At 45.9% G+C, this 16,107-nt stretch overlaps 1 protein-coding gene across 2 annotated transcripts in view; it reads right to left on the bottom strand.

Annotated features, from left to right (window-relative positions):
* Positions 1-16,107, bottom strand: part of LOC135377804 (CCR4-NOT transcription complex subunit 1-like) — a 78,747-nt gene that overhangs the window by 6,699 nt on the left and 55,941 nt on the right. Inside the window, exons 28-44 of one of the 2 annotated variants that reach the window (XM_064610493.1) lie at positions 15,793-15,968; positions 15,596-15,736; positions 14,459-14,614; positions 14,197-14,343; positions 14,039-14,143; positions 13,866-13,982; positions 13,605-13,811; positions 13,282-13,536; positions 13,024-13,203; positions 12,676-12,933; positions 8,313-8,552; positions 6,929-7,330; positions 4,989-5,246; positions 4,677-4,926; positions 4,494-4,626; positions 4,225-4,359; positions 1,348-1,900 (exon numbers count right to left, since the gene is read on the bottom strand). In XM_064610493.1, the coding sequence (XP_064466563.1) occupies positions 1,684-1,900; positions 4,225-4,359; positions 4,494-4,626; positions 4,677-4,926; positions 4,989-5,246; positions 6,929-7,330; positions 8,313-8,552; positions 12,676-12,933; positions 13,024-13,203; positions 13,282-13,536; positions 13,605-13,811; positions 13,866-13,982; positions 14,039-14,143; positions 14,197-14,343; positions 14,459-14,614; positions 15,596-15,736; positions 15,793-15,968 (3,377 nt within the window). In that variant the 3' untranslated portion in view covers positions 1,348-1,683. Of the gene's footprint in view, positions 1-1,347; positions 1,901-4,224; positions 4,360-4,493; positions 4,627-4,676; positions 4,927-4,988; positions 5,247-6,928; positions 7,331-8,312; positions 8,553-12,675; positions 12,934-13,023; positions 13,204-13,281; positions 13,537-13,604; positions 13,812-13,865; positions 13,983-14,038; positions 14,144-14,196; positions 14,344-14,458; positions 14,615-15,595; positions 15,737-15,792; positions 15,969-16,107 lie in introns of those variants that run through there. The other variant, XM_064610494.1, reaches the window with a different exon arrangement.

The raw sequence follows: 16,107 nt of genomic DNA, 5'->3' as shown, positions 1-16,107 counted from the left end.
ATAACTTGGGACAGTGTTGCAAACACTTGAACACCTGTCATGAACAGGTATACAACAGCTAGATTACAGTAGAGTATGTGAATTGCTGAAGTGAAGACGTTCATCAATGCTTAATACTACGTCGTTCCCATTTGTGAAGGAGATTCACCTGACAAGTGGTACCCAAACAATGACTATGTGTCTGACATATCTCTCTCTCTCTCTCTCTGAAGAGGATGTTACCCGAGACAAGGAACACAGACACACACAAAATTTCTCAAACACGGCAAAATTTAATGGACGACAAACCCCTATATATTCAAAAACCTCTGAAGCAAGGGGAGAGGAATAAGGGAACGTTTGCTTATGCAATTACCACGTGTGGTTATCTGAATGGTTTCCTTGAGGAGTCTCCGCCAAGTATCCCTTTCTTTGCAGAAAATATGGGTTTCACAGAAAAGGGGTTTACGATTGTTGGATTCACAGAGGACAAGAGGAGTGGATGCAGGACAAGTTCCAGGGTGTTTACCAAATTCCAGCCTTCAAATTCCCCAACTTTTCCAGGTTTGTGCAGTGACGTCATGTTTGGTCACATGACATTGGAAAACATATTGCCGCGCCGGAGTTACAGTAGGAGGGCATGCCGTGAGTTGTCGTGCTATTACGAGAGAAAATTGGAAAAAAACACGCAGTAAGACTCCTGTGACGCATCCCCATGTTCTCCCATGTCACGTGGCTCCACGTCATGTGCACAAGCCTCACTGGGAGCTTGTACCTGCTGCTACATTTCGATACAGATCATTTATTAAGTATTAGTAAGGTTGCCCTACTTTTCTGCCTCTGGGCTTGTCGTATTGGCAAACTGCTAGTCGCGACAACGTTGCTGTGGCGTGGCCGCTCAACCACTGTGAATCGTCACAGCACTTGACTGTGATTTTCCCTGACTTCAGCTGCTTATGGCAAATTTCCTGACAATTCCAGGTTGGTAGACACTGAGTTCACTCGAAATATGGCTTCTTTTCAGTGTTAAGCTGGTGTTCGCGGAGACTGTCATTCAAACACCGTCCCGTCTGGCCTACATAACACATACCATCCTCAAAAGGGATACAATAAACCATGGACTGGTTACAGGGTACAAGCGGTTTGCGGTGATTTACAGTACAGCCACGAAAAACGGAAGAAAACAACGACAATTTGTTTTACCTAGAACCAACGAAATGAATACAACTTTTTGATAATTGCATAAGCAAACCTTTCCTTATTCCTATTACCCCTATACGGTAGAACCTCGTTAATTCCAAGTCGTCTGGACATCGAAAACATTTCTAACTAAGTGGGCGTTGGAATTAAGCGAACCTGGGCACATGGTGAAGGAAAATACATTTATTTGCTGAAAAACTCGCTTATCTTAGTCTCTCGCTTTCAGAAATTGATATCGCACGTCACCGTTCATTCGTTCAGTTAGCTTATAAAAAGTTGCGTGCAACATTCTGATTCTGCATCTCCGAAAACAACGGCGTGCAGGCAGGCTCGTCGCAGCCGTTGTCACTCAGTTCACTTGCATGAGCCATGTTGAGAATGATGCCCCCCGCGAGAGTTGCAGCACAGGTCTGTTCTGTGTCTTCCATCCTGCCGTACTCTTCGAAAGCCCTTGCATCACTGGCAGGAACTTACAGCATGTTGCAGACCTCACGGCTACGATGATTACCACTTTCTTTCATCCTCAACATCTTGTACTCCACCATGCCCTCTGTGGGATGTCTCCACAGCCCACAGGCAAGAAGCAGACTTCGAAGTGGAACTCAACGAGCGCACAAAACAAAAGCAAGCCAAAATGTGGTCCTTGTAATGCGTAATGGCACAGCTGGGACTCTGGCTCCAGGAAGGTGAGGAAGCGCGAGCAGCGCTGCGTGATTGGTGGCTGGGAAAGGGAAGTCAGCAAGGGAGAATGCACATGGTTTTTATGGCAGGTCATTGCGTGGGTTGGAAGCCGATGGTAGATGACGGAGTTCGGTAGGAAACTTAAGGATCAAGCGGGATACAGGTCAGTTTTCTTCAAATTATGCGGTCAGATTGCAACGCGCGAAGACGCGACTGCAGGAATCCTTCAAATTAAGGGAGATCGAATTAGTGAGGTTCTACTGGGTATAGGGGTTTGTCGTCCATTAAATTTTGCTGTGCTTGAGAAATTTTGTGCGTGTGTTTCTTCCTTGTCTCAGGTACCGTCCTCTTTGCAGTCATGCACCAGCTAGTCAGCACCCTTCTACTCCTTTTAAACGTCTCTCTCTGTTTACCTCTCATGCACAGGCACATAGGTGTCCAGTGAAAGTAGACTGAAGCAGAAGGCTCAGGTCAGGAGCTGCTGGTATTTCACACAGACCTGAGGCTGCCGCTTCAACCTAATTTGGTTTAAAGGGACCATGAAATGATTTTTGCTAATTTTGAGTACTCTGCCCGAAACGGTTCTCATGATCCCTCACTATCATACACACATCGACTTTCAACTGTATTCAGTGCACCAGGGGTGCAGTTACCACACAAAAATAACTGGGCGTGATCGCCAGATACATCCCTTCGCTTAAGTCATCAACCTCCAGTCCTCTGAGCCAATTTAACCTCTCTATGCAATAAGGGGATAAGTCCAATTATACAGTCAAACTCCTTTATAGCGAACACCTTTTTAACGAAAATACCACTACAGCAAATTTTTTTTGCGGTCCCGCTGGAGCCTATAGGTCCAATAATGGACATCCTTTTTAACGAAAATACCTTTACTGCGAATTTTTTTTGCTGTCCCCTGAGTTTCGTTGTAAAGGAGTTTGACTGTACCCTTAGTGTTTTTGTTGCAATGACATCTACATATCAGTATGTAGCTGTCAAAGAAAATTTAGGACCGTATTGCAATTTATTGACTCGCTGTAGGAGGGTAAGAAACGGGAAATGCGTGCGTGTCTGTGTGATGGACAGCCAGATCAGGCCCCTTTTCTACACACGCATCCAAATGGTGTAGCTTAAATTTTGCTACGATGCGGAAATGAACTTCGACTTCCATTAGAAAAACATGTTCTTCCTACCTCACGTGACCGTGTCAGGAGTGCTATTGAGCGTTCTAATCGGAAAAACATGCACTAAGCTAATAAGTCATATTTTGCTGGCCATACAGGACATTATTTTCAAGATTGTGCCCGTTTAGCAGCACCATAATCACGATCTAGTCTGTTCCAATGCACAATGGTAACTTCGCCCATCCTGGCGTCACCATGAAAGTCCGACTCGTGAAAACTGTCTCTTTCTGTGCGAAAACCCTGTGCGTGCGGTGTTATATGAAAAAAGGGGATATGTCATGCTCCTAGGTTTTGTTCAATTCTGCTAAGTCACACACCCAGAAACGATGCTAACGGGACATGCCTGTTGAGTAGACACATGCATATATGTTACACATTTTGCATTTGCGATATTCGAGGAAACTCATCTGCATTCACTTGCAGTTTTATCTGTTTGGGATTTTTCAACTTATCCCCTTATTGCATACAGAGGCTCAATTGTGGACGACCAGGAGCACATACCATGCGGGACCACGTGGGTGCATGGTTTCGGTTTGGACAACAACGTCGTATATCTGCATCTGTAGAAATATGCCGAAATGCAAATTGCCAGTGATTGAGGAAGAGATTATGCGACACACAGCGTCTAGGAATGGTTCCGTACGCAGCAGCTCCCAAAAGGCCACCAGCAGAGACATTTTCTGATGAAGAACAAGCTCAGAGAGGAAAACGTACTCCGGTAAACGTGCTGACAATCAACGGGTACATTACACTTCTGGTAGGATTCTGTGTCAACGATTAGATACGATCTTAGCTCCAGGACAAATTAAAACATATTTCATGCAGAAGTTTACAAGCTTGCTTGCAGACTTTGCAATTTGCTCGCAAAAGACCCTGCGTAAATGGGCAACATCCTCTGTGTATGATGTTGTGACCAGTTCGCCACGCAGGCGGGTCGTAGCAGCCACCGTTCATATTTCACAGGGTGAATGCTTTAGTACTGAGAAACAAATTGAAAATGATCGTAGGTTTGTCAAATTTCCTTTCATGGTCCCTTTAAAGCTACATTCTAAAGCTAATTCAAAACGGGAACTAACTGCCAACATAATGAGTCTTTCAAATGGTCCACTCAATACGATAGTTAGGAAAAGGAAGTCAATTTTGTCCTCAACAAAAGCAGACAGTGATGATAGTCACTTACTTTTCAATTTCTGGAGCACAGCGTACAAACTCATGATTCCAGAATTTGAAGGTGGGGTTCTTGATGAGGTCAATGAAGGTTACCAGCAGGCCCCAAGGATGCGGGCGATTTACTATGAGGCGTTCCAGAAGAACCCTGCGTACCAACAAGTTTCCAAACTAAAACACACATCCCACTTGGATGGGCCAGGTAATGGGCCAAAATTTGCGGCATTGCATCCTTGCACACAGGTAACCACAGCTAATAAAGTTGGAAAATCATAAAAATACCTGGTGATCTGCTCTTGGATGGCTTCTGTGTTGGCCTCGGCAAAGAGGTAGAGAAGAGTGCAACTGAAGTAATGAGTATGACTGTTGGGGTAACGCAGCTGGTTTGCTATCGCATTGAGGAATAAGTACCGTCCTACAGGTGAGAGGATCGTTAGGCAAGCAAAATGAGAACTTATAACCTACCTTCAGTGTCAAGATCAACAGCAAGGTTCTGGAAAATATCCATGTGAGAAGAGTGAGTGATGGTGCTCATGCTCGGAGTGAGGCCTTTGCTCTGGATATAGGCTATAGCTTGGGTGCCGACATATAACACCAGGGCATTCATCAGGGGCACATTGTACCTCATTCCTGGTTCAGTTGTAGCCTGCAGACTGCTACGCAGCTCAGAAAGGAATGTAACAGGGGCACGAGTCTTGATATAGGAATCCAAATCCTGCGAGGACAGAAGAAATTCATTTTGTAGCACATCATTGGGATGATGCGTAATAGCATTACCTTTTTGAAGCTTTGAGGCTGGATGACAGATGCAAAGTTTGTGAGTACACGAGGAGCTTGCGTAATCTCGGGGAGGGCCTCCACTTTGAGGTTAGGAGTAAAGGGATCTGGGAGACGCATGTGTCGCGGAAAGGCACTCAGAATCAGGTTACGCATTTGAATGCAGTTGGCTGGGATGAGATCGCAAAATCCATAGTGGTAGTCGCACAGAAACTCCGGAAAGTCATGCAGCAGCACCAATAGCACTCGTAATGTTCCCTGCATGAAAGAGGGGCTGCTGTACACACATACTGAAGCTACATATATTGTTAGGCAGAGATGAGGTAGTAGAGAGAACAAATGATTTATTTCAAGACTATTCAGCCAATGTGCAGGTTGAAGCTCGGGATAATGATTCTGTCTCTCATCTCCCTTCCTGGCAAAGTTTGAGCCACCCTAGCCAACAGAGGTGACTCCAGTGATGCTTCAGAAATGTAAGGCTTTCGGCAGATGTATGCTGTCTGAGTTAGTTCAAAGGTGGGTCACTGCTTTCTAAGGTAGTTGATGTCCGCAACGTGGTGAATGATGAAAATTCAATCGAACAAGCAAAGCAATAATGGCTGACGTGGTGGCATATCAACCTCTTGCAGAGACTGTATTAAAGGAAGAGCCTCAGGATGCCAATGTTTCTAACATAATTAATAGCTATTTGTGGCTTTACATCGCGCGACAACTGTGATCATGAGCAAGCCACAGTGGTCGGTCTGTCGATTAATTTTGCCCACCTGAGGGTTCTTGTGCGCTGAAATCTCAACACACGGAACACCATATTTGATGTCCCTTGCGGAAAACAGCACATCAAAGCAACTTGTACCCTGCCACCAAGTTGTTGGCCTCCTCCGCTGGATTCGGAACCCGCAACAAACGTACCCACTGAGGCCAGTACATTTCGAACAGAGACTGTTCTTTTTGCAGAGGCTGGGCTTACAAATTCATACTCAGAACCACACTATAATGTTACTGTTCAACTAGGCATCATGGTGACTTTCTGCGTAGTGGACTGTGGTGGCAGCTTGTTGATTGAAGATGCTGTATTCCATTCAAGATATGGCTTCCGCAAGGGTGGTGATGTTGTCCATGCCCTGCTGGTATGGTAGTGCACTGTCCATGTTGCTAATGGGCTGATGCCCATAAACAAAGTAGATTGGACCAAATGGGGTTGTCTGCTAGAGTTAATGTGCTTTTGAGGAGACATACAAGGCCAACGTATCAGTCAATGTGTGGTTGACAGTCTCAGCATGATATGCTGAAATATGTACAATGCACAAAGTGGCCACTGTGGCAACGTTGTGGAAGAGTCACCTCGTTGCTCTCTGGAGAAACACACAAAGGTCAGGCACAATCATCAATCAAACAGAACATACCAACTGTGAAATTCAAGTCCCATTCAATTGAAGTTGCAAGAGAGCACGAAAACTTGTAATATGTAGCAACATTGTAGTTGTACACAGGACAGGTACATGGGGCATATCTGCTAACATGCACTGCTCATGAGCTCTGTCAAAGAAATATTGGTTAGTGGCCAGATATCTGAGGGGGTGAGGCACAGTGGACTCATTTAAGGAAGCTCCGAGATGCTTCCCTCAGTACTGAGGTAGTGTGACGTCAATTATGTGCAGAATGCAGTCAGATGGATTGTTGTACACATTAATGCAGTTGGAGCACTGACGCACATGACTACTCTACCTGTGTTCATGGAAGGCCTTCTCAACCACTCACAATCCATCCACAATTACATGTAATTTCACCCACATGTAGTATACAGTTAGTAGAAATTCATTTGCAGTTTTCATTTGAATCACCCTCATACAATAGCTTGGTGTAATTTCATGAATCACGATATGGCACACAAACTTGGCGAATTCAGTGATTCCAAAAACATCATTCTTAACAGTACTCACCTTATACAGGAGCTGAATGGGCTTTTCGAGATCAACATTGCGAAGGAAAGGTGCCAAGTACTTGAACAAGTCATTGAGCAGCTGCGCAAACATGCCCCATGCTTTTTGTTGTGGTGTTAGTGCCAAGACCCGACCCAGGAACACACGATGAGACACCAGCTCCAGCCAGGCGTAAGCAAAAGCTGGCGCCTTGCAGGGCTGTAGTACATGAAGAGTGTTGCAGAAAGCCATGAGGACATGAAAACTGATGGCCTCCAGGACAGGTTCAGGGGCACTCAACTCCAGGAACAGCATGATGAACATACGATGGTAAGGCAACTGCTGAAAGTCCAGTCCGCGGGCTTCATGGTCATGCAGGAGAACCCCTGCCACAATGCCCAGCACCTGCGTGGTTTTTAAATGCTGGTGTTGTGACCAGAAGCAACAGAGTAATTATGATGGTTGATTTCCTCCTTGCAGGATATTCAGCACCACCAGTATAGTTTTCTTGGTGGATATAATTTGCAAAAGTGAGTTTCCAAAATGATACAATGGGGAAGTGTTACCTGCCAAAATATTTTTTCTAATGTTTACTAAATATAGCACAATATTTGCATTTGCTCTGCCATCTCGAGTGGGCCTCTGCCTGGGGATCACATTTTGTGTGCAAAAGGACATCATCACTGATCATTCCCAACTTACTAGCACAACAAAAATTAGGGGACAAAAGCAAGTAGGAGACAGCATAAGCTCATTTGCTTGTCCCTTGTTGCATTGGCCAGACCTTTACAAAATGTACAAATTGAATGTCCAACATTCAAGTCATTCAATGATCACTCGGTGGATTAAAGCACTGCAACAATTTTTGCTTAGATCCCTGTAGTGCAGGTCATGTGTGCGAGACAAAAAGGACTTGATGCCCTTCCATTTAAGTCACATGCAGTGACAGCACGACCTGCCATGGGAAACACCAGCAGTACTGTGAGAGCCCACTGCCCATTAGTTTAGTCCACTATGCCTACACTATCAAGACAAAGTCTAATGAAAGATGAGCTCTGTGTAGCCAAATCATGTGCATACATGCAGGCATATTTCTTGTTGACAATTAAGCTGGACAGATTTTGCAGCTGGTTGTTTGAGTTGTGTCCTGCATAAAGTTACTTAAGCCAGGTAGGAAATAACATTTCTGGAATGCAGATTGCGAGTACTCCCACCACATTATGGTTTGTTAATAAGCGCATTTAAGCAGCAATATGGTAAAACAGAGAACTTTCTAGTCATAAATGACAGACAGGCGCTGCCACAAAGTGCCATTAATACGTGCCATTTCAAAATAATATTTATTTGTAACCAATAATGATCCTGTGGTAAATGTGGCAAAAAAAAAAAAAAAGGGATGAGTTACCTTGTTGAGAAGGTTGACTTTGGTGGTAGGGTTGTTTGCATCACCACTGAGCTTGACCAGAAGGGCAATAAGACGCACATAAGCGTCAAGTGTGGTGAAGCACTTTGTGCGCACTAGAGTAGCTGTGGCAGGCGTTTGCTCCAGCAGAGCCCTGTAGCAGTGCTCCACACACATTTCCGTGCTTAGTCGAAAGAATCTGGTTATATGGTCGTCTGTCTTCAAGATGCCTTGCAAATTCATCTATGAAACAAAACAGGAGCATTTGTATCTCTGTTTATAACTGATGTAATTGCTTTTCACGAACAATTTTACCAAATTTTACATCAACTTAAGACCATCCAAGGACCACTTCGAAAGCCATTGCAGGAGGTATGGTGCCTCAGTCCTCCGAGGACTCATTAGGCAGCGATGCTCAATGCCCATTCAATGGTCTGACATTTTATGGCGCTGCTCCCGCCTCGCACCACTCTCAGCACGCCACGGTGACCTTCGCTACATCATGCTACCTAAAGCCCGGATCCCATAATACGCTACAAGCGGCTACAAAATCTTGTATCTACTTCCCATAGATATTTGTCGCCAAAGACCGTTGCCCACCGCTTGCCAAGCTTCAAGTTTTATTTGTATATAATGTGCCCACGGACAACCAAAGTCCGCTAGATTTGGCGACATGTAGTAATTGAAGCGAATGATAAAAGATAGAGATGTGGGGGCAAGCCAACTTTATTAAAATGAAATTTCGAGCTTGTAGGTGGGAAGCAGCAGTTTGAATCTACTGTTATCGCGTGTGACCAAAATCTCTTGCATATTGTGTGGTAACTACAGCTCCACCACAGACACATATATACGTATCATAACAAAATAACAGTAGTGTAAATTTATCTCTCTCTTTATGTTCCCGCAGTGGTTCAATCCAAATGTTATGATATTTGAGACTAATATGCTGCACAATCCATTAAAAAGTATGTATTTTTCTCTCACGAATGTAGTTTTGTCACTAGCTACTGCTGCCTCGCAAATGGATCGAGTACCTGCACCCGCGACAGAATCTGTAACGAGGTCGCTTGTTATGGGATCCCGCCTTACAGCTTCGCAACGGTCCTCCTCTGGCATCCACCAGCGACACCTTTCTGAGCCACGACAGTCCAGCACCGGTCGTGGTACGCCAGCGGCTTGTTCCGTGCTCCTCTTTCCTCTGACACAAGTACTGCCTTTATAAGTAATGGTCTTGCACATGTCCCTGACACGCCAGCAGCACGAGGCCGTGAGCTTCCGTGCTGGTGCATAGGCGGACGCGGCCAGTTGATAATGATAATTTGTGGCTTTACGTCGTGAGAAAACTGCGATCGTTCAGTGGATTAATTTTGTGCACCTGAGGGTTCTTTAATGTGCACCGAAAACTCAGCACACGGCACACTGTATTTAATGTAATGTCCCTTGTGAAAAACTGCATATCTAAGCAACTTGTACACTGCCGCCAAATTGCTGGCATCCTTGGCCGAGACCAAACCCACAGCCTTGAGTCGGGCAGAGGCAATCTCAATTGAAGTATGGCAATCGTCAAAAAACCCAGACAGCGGTGGGAATCGAACCATGCATCTCTCGATTGCCGGTCGAATGCGTTATCCAATTACACTACGCTGGCATCTGCTCTCCGATGACTTACCAAGGGGCCTCATTCAACTAACGGATCTGGTCTTGGCTCGAGAACGGCTGCGCCACAGAGCGACAGGGACTCAGCAGCCGGAATCTTCACATCCAGGAAGTGCTGCGTATGAGGCTGCAGTACAGTAGCGACCGTGAAGCAGAGGTCCAGGGGCCGACGTACGATTCCCTGTGGTTCTGTTTGTGTTGGCGAGCGAGTCCTGAGGGTGCGAACGTCGAAGTCGATGATGCAACGGTGTCTGACGAGGAAGTCTACACCGAGAATGCAGTCACGCGGTATACCACGGACAACGAAAACAGGTCGAAAGGTAGTGGTGGTTCCCGGGACAGATATCTTCAGGTCATAAACTCCCGCGACGTCCAATGGGTTACCATTGAGGTCGTAAACAGGCTGGGGAAGAGTCGCTTGGGTCGGGGAACGCCTCGGCAGTTGCCGCCAGATATCGTAGTTGAGGATTGTCACACTGGATCCTGAGTCTAGCAGCATCCTAACCGGCGAACCTTCAACGGCGCCGGTAATCATGATTGAGGGACCTCCCACGTTACCAGTGGTGGCCTGCTGTATAGGCGTTCCCAGTGAGGCCGCCCAAGGAACGCCGGTTAGTTTCCCATTGCCGGATATGGGGGAAACCGGGACTGGACTTGTCGTCGTGGACGCCGTGTACAATACCTTGCGAGGTGGCCCAGATTGCTGCAGTGGTAGCACACTGGGACGTTCGCAGGGCGTGTATTCTGCGACGCGTTAGAGGTGGCAAGGGCATCCACTTTCCTGCCCAATTCAGCTATCGCTGATGCAAGTCCCATCAGCAGATCTGTCGTGGGTGTGGCTTGCGACACGTTCACCACTGTGTGCGTTGCAGCGGAAGGAGTTGGCGGAAGTTAGCGAATAGCTGCAAGACGTGCGGCTACTTGAAGCGCGTAAGCAAGCGTTGCAGGGTTAGCAGAGGTGACCTTGTCTCCGGTGGCAGAGACGAGGCCTAGAATAAACTGATCTCGTACCGTGCTGTCTCTCATCTGCGGCGAAGAACCAGGATAAGCTTTGTCGTAGGTGTCGAATAAATCGTACGCATATGTATCCTGGTATTCGTCAGGTCGGTGGGTGCGGGAGCGGAAGTTCGCTACTGCGAGTATGCGCATCGCCGATGGAGAACATCTAGCAGACAGTGCATCACGGAGCGATCACGTAGGATTCTTTCTCCGCCGGTGTGAGATGGTCATAAATCCGTTGAGCACGTCCTCAAAGGCGAGTGGGGAGGAGTAGTAACTTTCGCTCGTCGGTCCAAGAATTAGCTGCAGCACAGGCGAAAAAGTGCTTCTCCCAGGAATCGAAGTCCCCATCTCCAGATTATGTGTCGGGTAGGAGAAATTGCTGAAGTACTGACGAGTTTTCAGCTGTCATGACACTAAGACGAATCCCACCGCTGCCACCAAAATGTAGCAGGCCGAAAACGTATCGGTTTATTCGTCGTCGGAACAAGATGCACAACCCGTTTTCGAAGCTAGCGCGAGCGCTGAGTCACGAAACATATGTCCCACCGTCCTCGCAATGTTCAACACTGCCATTCCGCAACTAGGGGCCGCTACGCACAATAGCTGCGTTCCTTTTACCTGCACCTCCTGAACTAGTGCAAGGAGTGTAACACTGTTGCATTATTTCTGCCATGCACTCGCACTGCACCTGCAGTCCCCATTCTTTTTGGGGAAGTGCTGACCTAGTTCTGGACTAGTTCGATTTTCTTGCACGACGTATACTGCTCGTGCAACAAAAGGGTGCAGAGGAGCAAACGACAAGATGGTGCAGAGTACTTCGTTTGTGGCCCGGTGTTATCGGATAATGGACAATCATTCAAGATGGGGAGTATTTACTTGTGACATCAAGCAAGGTTTCGGTGTGCTTCTTTTCAAATACCTGTCATGCTTCTTATTCACAAAGTTAACGCACACAAACTATAAATGTGTACGCTCGTCACCTGGCTCTTTCATACCCTGCCATGTCCACCTGTGACGAAAACTGGTATCGTCTCCAAAAGCAAGAATGACATGATCCAGATGAAAAACATGGGTGCGGAAACTCGATTACTAGTACTTATTTTATCACCTATCCATCCGAGGCAGAACATTCCATGTGCAGAAATAATTATTCGGGCATTATTGTGTGCATTTGCGCTGTTAAAAGAGGATGTTATAAGGAACGAGAATCTCCCAATACTCGCTTATGAATTGTTAGTACAAACAAAGTGTGAACAAACGGAAGAAAACAGGCTACACCACCACCGTGCTACCGCACACAAGAAAACGATCTGTAGCAGATGACAAGGTCTGCACTCCCTTATTCTTTTTTAGGAGCCGGTGGTGTCGCGTCAGTGCAACTGGTTCAGTACTGTGTCTCCACCTTGTGTGTACTTAAGAACTGGTATAGCACGAGTACAGCACTTTTTTTTTCAAAAAGAACGCACCTACTCACTCCCTTCACATTCTCTTCTACATTCCTTACACACACACAGACATGCAACACAAGTACAAGGCAGTGGCATCTGGTGAACACGATAAAAACCAGCCTCAGAACAGTTACTTTCCATCGAGGACAATATTGTTCGAGTGAATTGTTGCGCATGTTCATATGTTCGATTAGTTCAACTGGAGCTCTGCATTTTCAATTAGAAGGTGGAACACAGCTAGAGAATAGGGCAAAAAGTACCTGCTGTACAAATATCTGGAAGGCCTTGGTGGAGTCCTTGCCTGCAGCTGGAGAGTTGTACATAGAAACCCAGTCATGTAGCAATCCTTCAGTCTTCTCGTGCAATCCCGGAGGATCATCATATTCACGAGCTTGGGTAATGCCTGAATGCATCATGGACATTGGGCCACTAGTACCAGGCATCCCACTTCCATATTCTCCAGCACCGGGTCCACGCAACATATCCATCATCTGTAGACAAGTGTAGTTGAACATATTCTGTTGCAACAATACAAATTAGAGTTTCTAATGAACATCAATTTGCTAAATCTTTACTAGAAATAAGCAACACAATGCTATGTGGTATACCTGGGAGAGACCCTCCGAAGGCTGTCTGGTGTGAGCACTCAGGCGGACCAAGGTTTCTATCGTGTTGACAAGGTCAGATTCCGACAAGTTGTAGTCGCTATGCCGTCCATTGGAAAAATACAGGCGCACTAGGTGTTTTGCAAAGTCCACCGCTAAGTAGTTCATGCCATTTTCCATTGACTGAAAGAAAATTACATAACATTCGACTCAGTACAGCACAACATCAAAGTAATGTCTCAATGCAAGACACCCCCTCACCTGGGCTAAATGCAGGTCAAAAGTGGAAAGGACAAGAAGACCAGAACGCAGAAGTGGATCAACCACATCTACGTTCCATCGCACCTCTTCTCGTAATTCTAAGAGAAACCGAGTAACATGCTTGGCTGCCCAGGGGTGGCCATAGCCTTCAGCAAGTGCCTTGAGCACAGCAAGATGTGCTTCTCGAAAACGCAAGGCCACCTCCGGCTCAGCACCTAGGGGGTGACTCAGTCCTTCTGCCATACTCTCCACTGTCTGCAAGAATATTTTGTTTTGCAACGAGAAACAAAACAAGAAAAAAAAAGCAGGAAAGGGTAGACCACCTTCTGTAATAGCACCAGGGCGGTGACAGCATCTCGTGAATTGCGGGCAAGAAGCACAGCCTCGTGCAGTACGTGCAACGCAGCCACCTGAGGATTGGAAGGGGCCACTGTGCTCATCAGGCTGTGCACCTGCTGCTCCAACTCTGCAATCACTTTGTCGTAAAGGTGCCCCATGTCATCAACACCACTGCCAAAGGGCTGCCGCACCTGTAGTTCGGGATTCTGCATTATTTTCTCATAGATTTCATAGATTTAACTCACCATTGGCTTTGGTATAAAAAGTGAATGTTGGTCACGCTCAGATATGGGCTGGAATCCTGGGATGTTGCGTGCAAACTCCTCATATACAGCCATTTGTTGAGTGGTGACACAGCCAACCTTGAAAAAAGGAAGGCAATGTTTACGGTGTTCTTTTCCACGAAAAAAGCCCCCACCTTTAGCCTTATTTGCTCCGGCATTCTTTCAGCTTGGTACGTCAGGGCCACGGGATCGCAGTACCGGCGACCCTCACTTCGAGCACTCTTGCGAACGTCATATTCCTACAACAACAATGTTAACTTCTTGCAGAGTAGCTCAAAATAAAAAAGCGTACAGCATTTAGCTTCTTGTCAATCTCTGGGATGGCCTTCTCCACAGCTGTTTTCTGGATGTAGCAGCAGGCCAGCTCCACATTCTCCTGTGCCACAACGGTCATCGCTTGTTCCAGGAGCTCCTTCTGAGGGAAGTTTGCTGCTTGCATCTGCAAACACAACCGAATGTCCTGTAAGAATCAGTGATTCTCAACCTGTACGTTGAGTACACAAGTACCAACAAGCCCAAAGACAAGTGTTAGTAGACTACACAACACTGCTCACTCTCAATGCTGCGTGGAAGGCAGCCTTCAGGTTGTTACTGATGGTCATGAGCATGGGATCCCTGCAGGTGATCATAGCCATGCCTGCAGTCAAGCTGCGCACCATATGGTGTGCTGCTATGCGTAGCCGAGGCTCTTCAGGATCCAGAGCAAAGTCCTACAAGACAACGTCCATAGCTTTCATTCGCGAAATCAGTAATGCAGTTCTAAATTTTTGCAAATTGTCTCCAACTTTACCCCAAACTTAGTGATTTGTTGCTAAACACATTCAAGTTTTTCTCCGTAACAGGATGAGATTAGCTTGTTGAAACAAGCACGTTTCATGGTGGACTGCTGCTGTGTGTTGAAAATGCTACATGTGGTAACAAGCCAATGCACTACATTACATGTGTGTTCATTTCCACATGCATGAAAAGTAGTTCAGTCACTGGGCTGTACAAAACTTTCATTGTAACTTGTGCAAAACGCCAATGAGGAGATGGTACAACTTACTTTAGAAAACTGTAGTTTTCAGGTTTTATTTTTGGATCGATATGGAGGCCATTCTCTGGCTATTCATGTACACCATGCCAAAATTTTGTCAGAACTCTGCCAGAACTTGTGTTTTTAGCCAGAGACTTGCAAGTTGCACCACCAAAACTTCAATGCTAAATGTGTGTACGTATCTATATTCAAGTATCAAAAGTGTCTTGTCTGGCTCATGGAATTCCAAATGTTCTTGCCAATGGGAACATCTCAGAGAAATGAAAGCAGCATGGGCATCTGGGCTCTTTACAACCTACTAGCCGTGAAGTTGCTTTCCACCCATGGAATGTTGTCACATGTGCCCTTCTTTACACAGCACACAGTTTCAGTATCAACTGCCGCAGATGGCTTGCCACGTTACAATAAGTTGTTGTGGCAGAATGACAGCAAGGCTTTTATGGATTTCGTCATACACGCACAGCAACTGTACAGAAATAATTTTATATTTGAAATTGCTGTCAAATATTCTGTACCGTGTAACTTTGGCTGAAATTTCACTATTCACACCCCAACACCATGAACATATTCACTTATGGAACTGCCCACAAAAAATGTTCCTATTTCCACAAAATCTGCTTGAATTAAAAATACCCAAACAAAATATATTAATTACCTTGCGAACAATCTGTTCACAAGTGGTTAAGGCAATTTTGAGTGACCGCTCAACCACAGGGATCATCCACTCTTGCACTGCACGCTCAATGGCAGTTCGCACAAATTGCTTCAGCTGTGGATGTGCTTGGAACAGTGGAAGCTGTCAGAGAGAGAAATGCTGTTACAATCTCGATTGTGCACTCATGAGAAGCATACCTGGTTGTTGATTTGAATATGCTGTGCTAGGCCACTGAGAGAGAGCACATTGATGTCATGGTACGCAAATTGGGGTTGAGGAAATGGGTTCATAACGCCCGAAGGTGGAGGGGGAACAGGCTCCTCGGATGGTGCAGCTAGCACTGCTGGATACGTGGAGGAAAGGAAAAAGTTGGCTGATAGCCAGTACACAAGGTAACTTTTACAAATTCCTCAGAAAGAGCAATGACAACATGTAAAAATTTCCTACACTAGCCGGTTTCACGTCAGTTCAGGCAGGGAGGTCCCATCGACCTCTTGGATTGTCATTATTTT

This window comes from Ornithodoros turicata, chromosome 1 (assembly GCF_037126465.1).
Source record: "Ornithodoros turicata isolate Travis chromosome 1, ASM3712646v1, whole genome shotgun sequence".
NCBI classification, from domain to species: Eukaryota; Metazoa; Arthropoda; class Arachnida; order Ixodida; family Argasidae; genus Ornithodoros; species Ornithodoros turicata.
The sequence above is the reverse complement of the archived record's forward strand: the minus strand, read 5'-3'. Positions and strand labels throughout refer to the sequence as shown.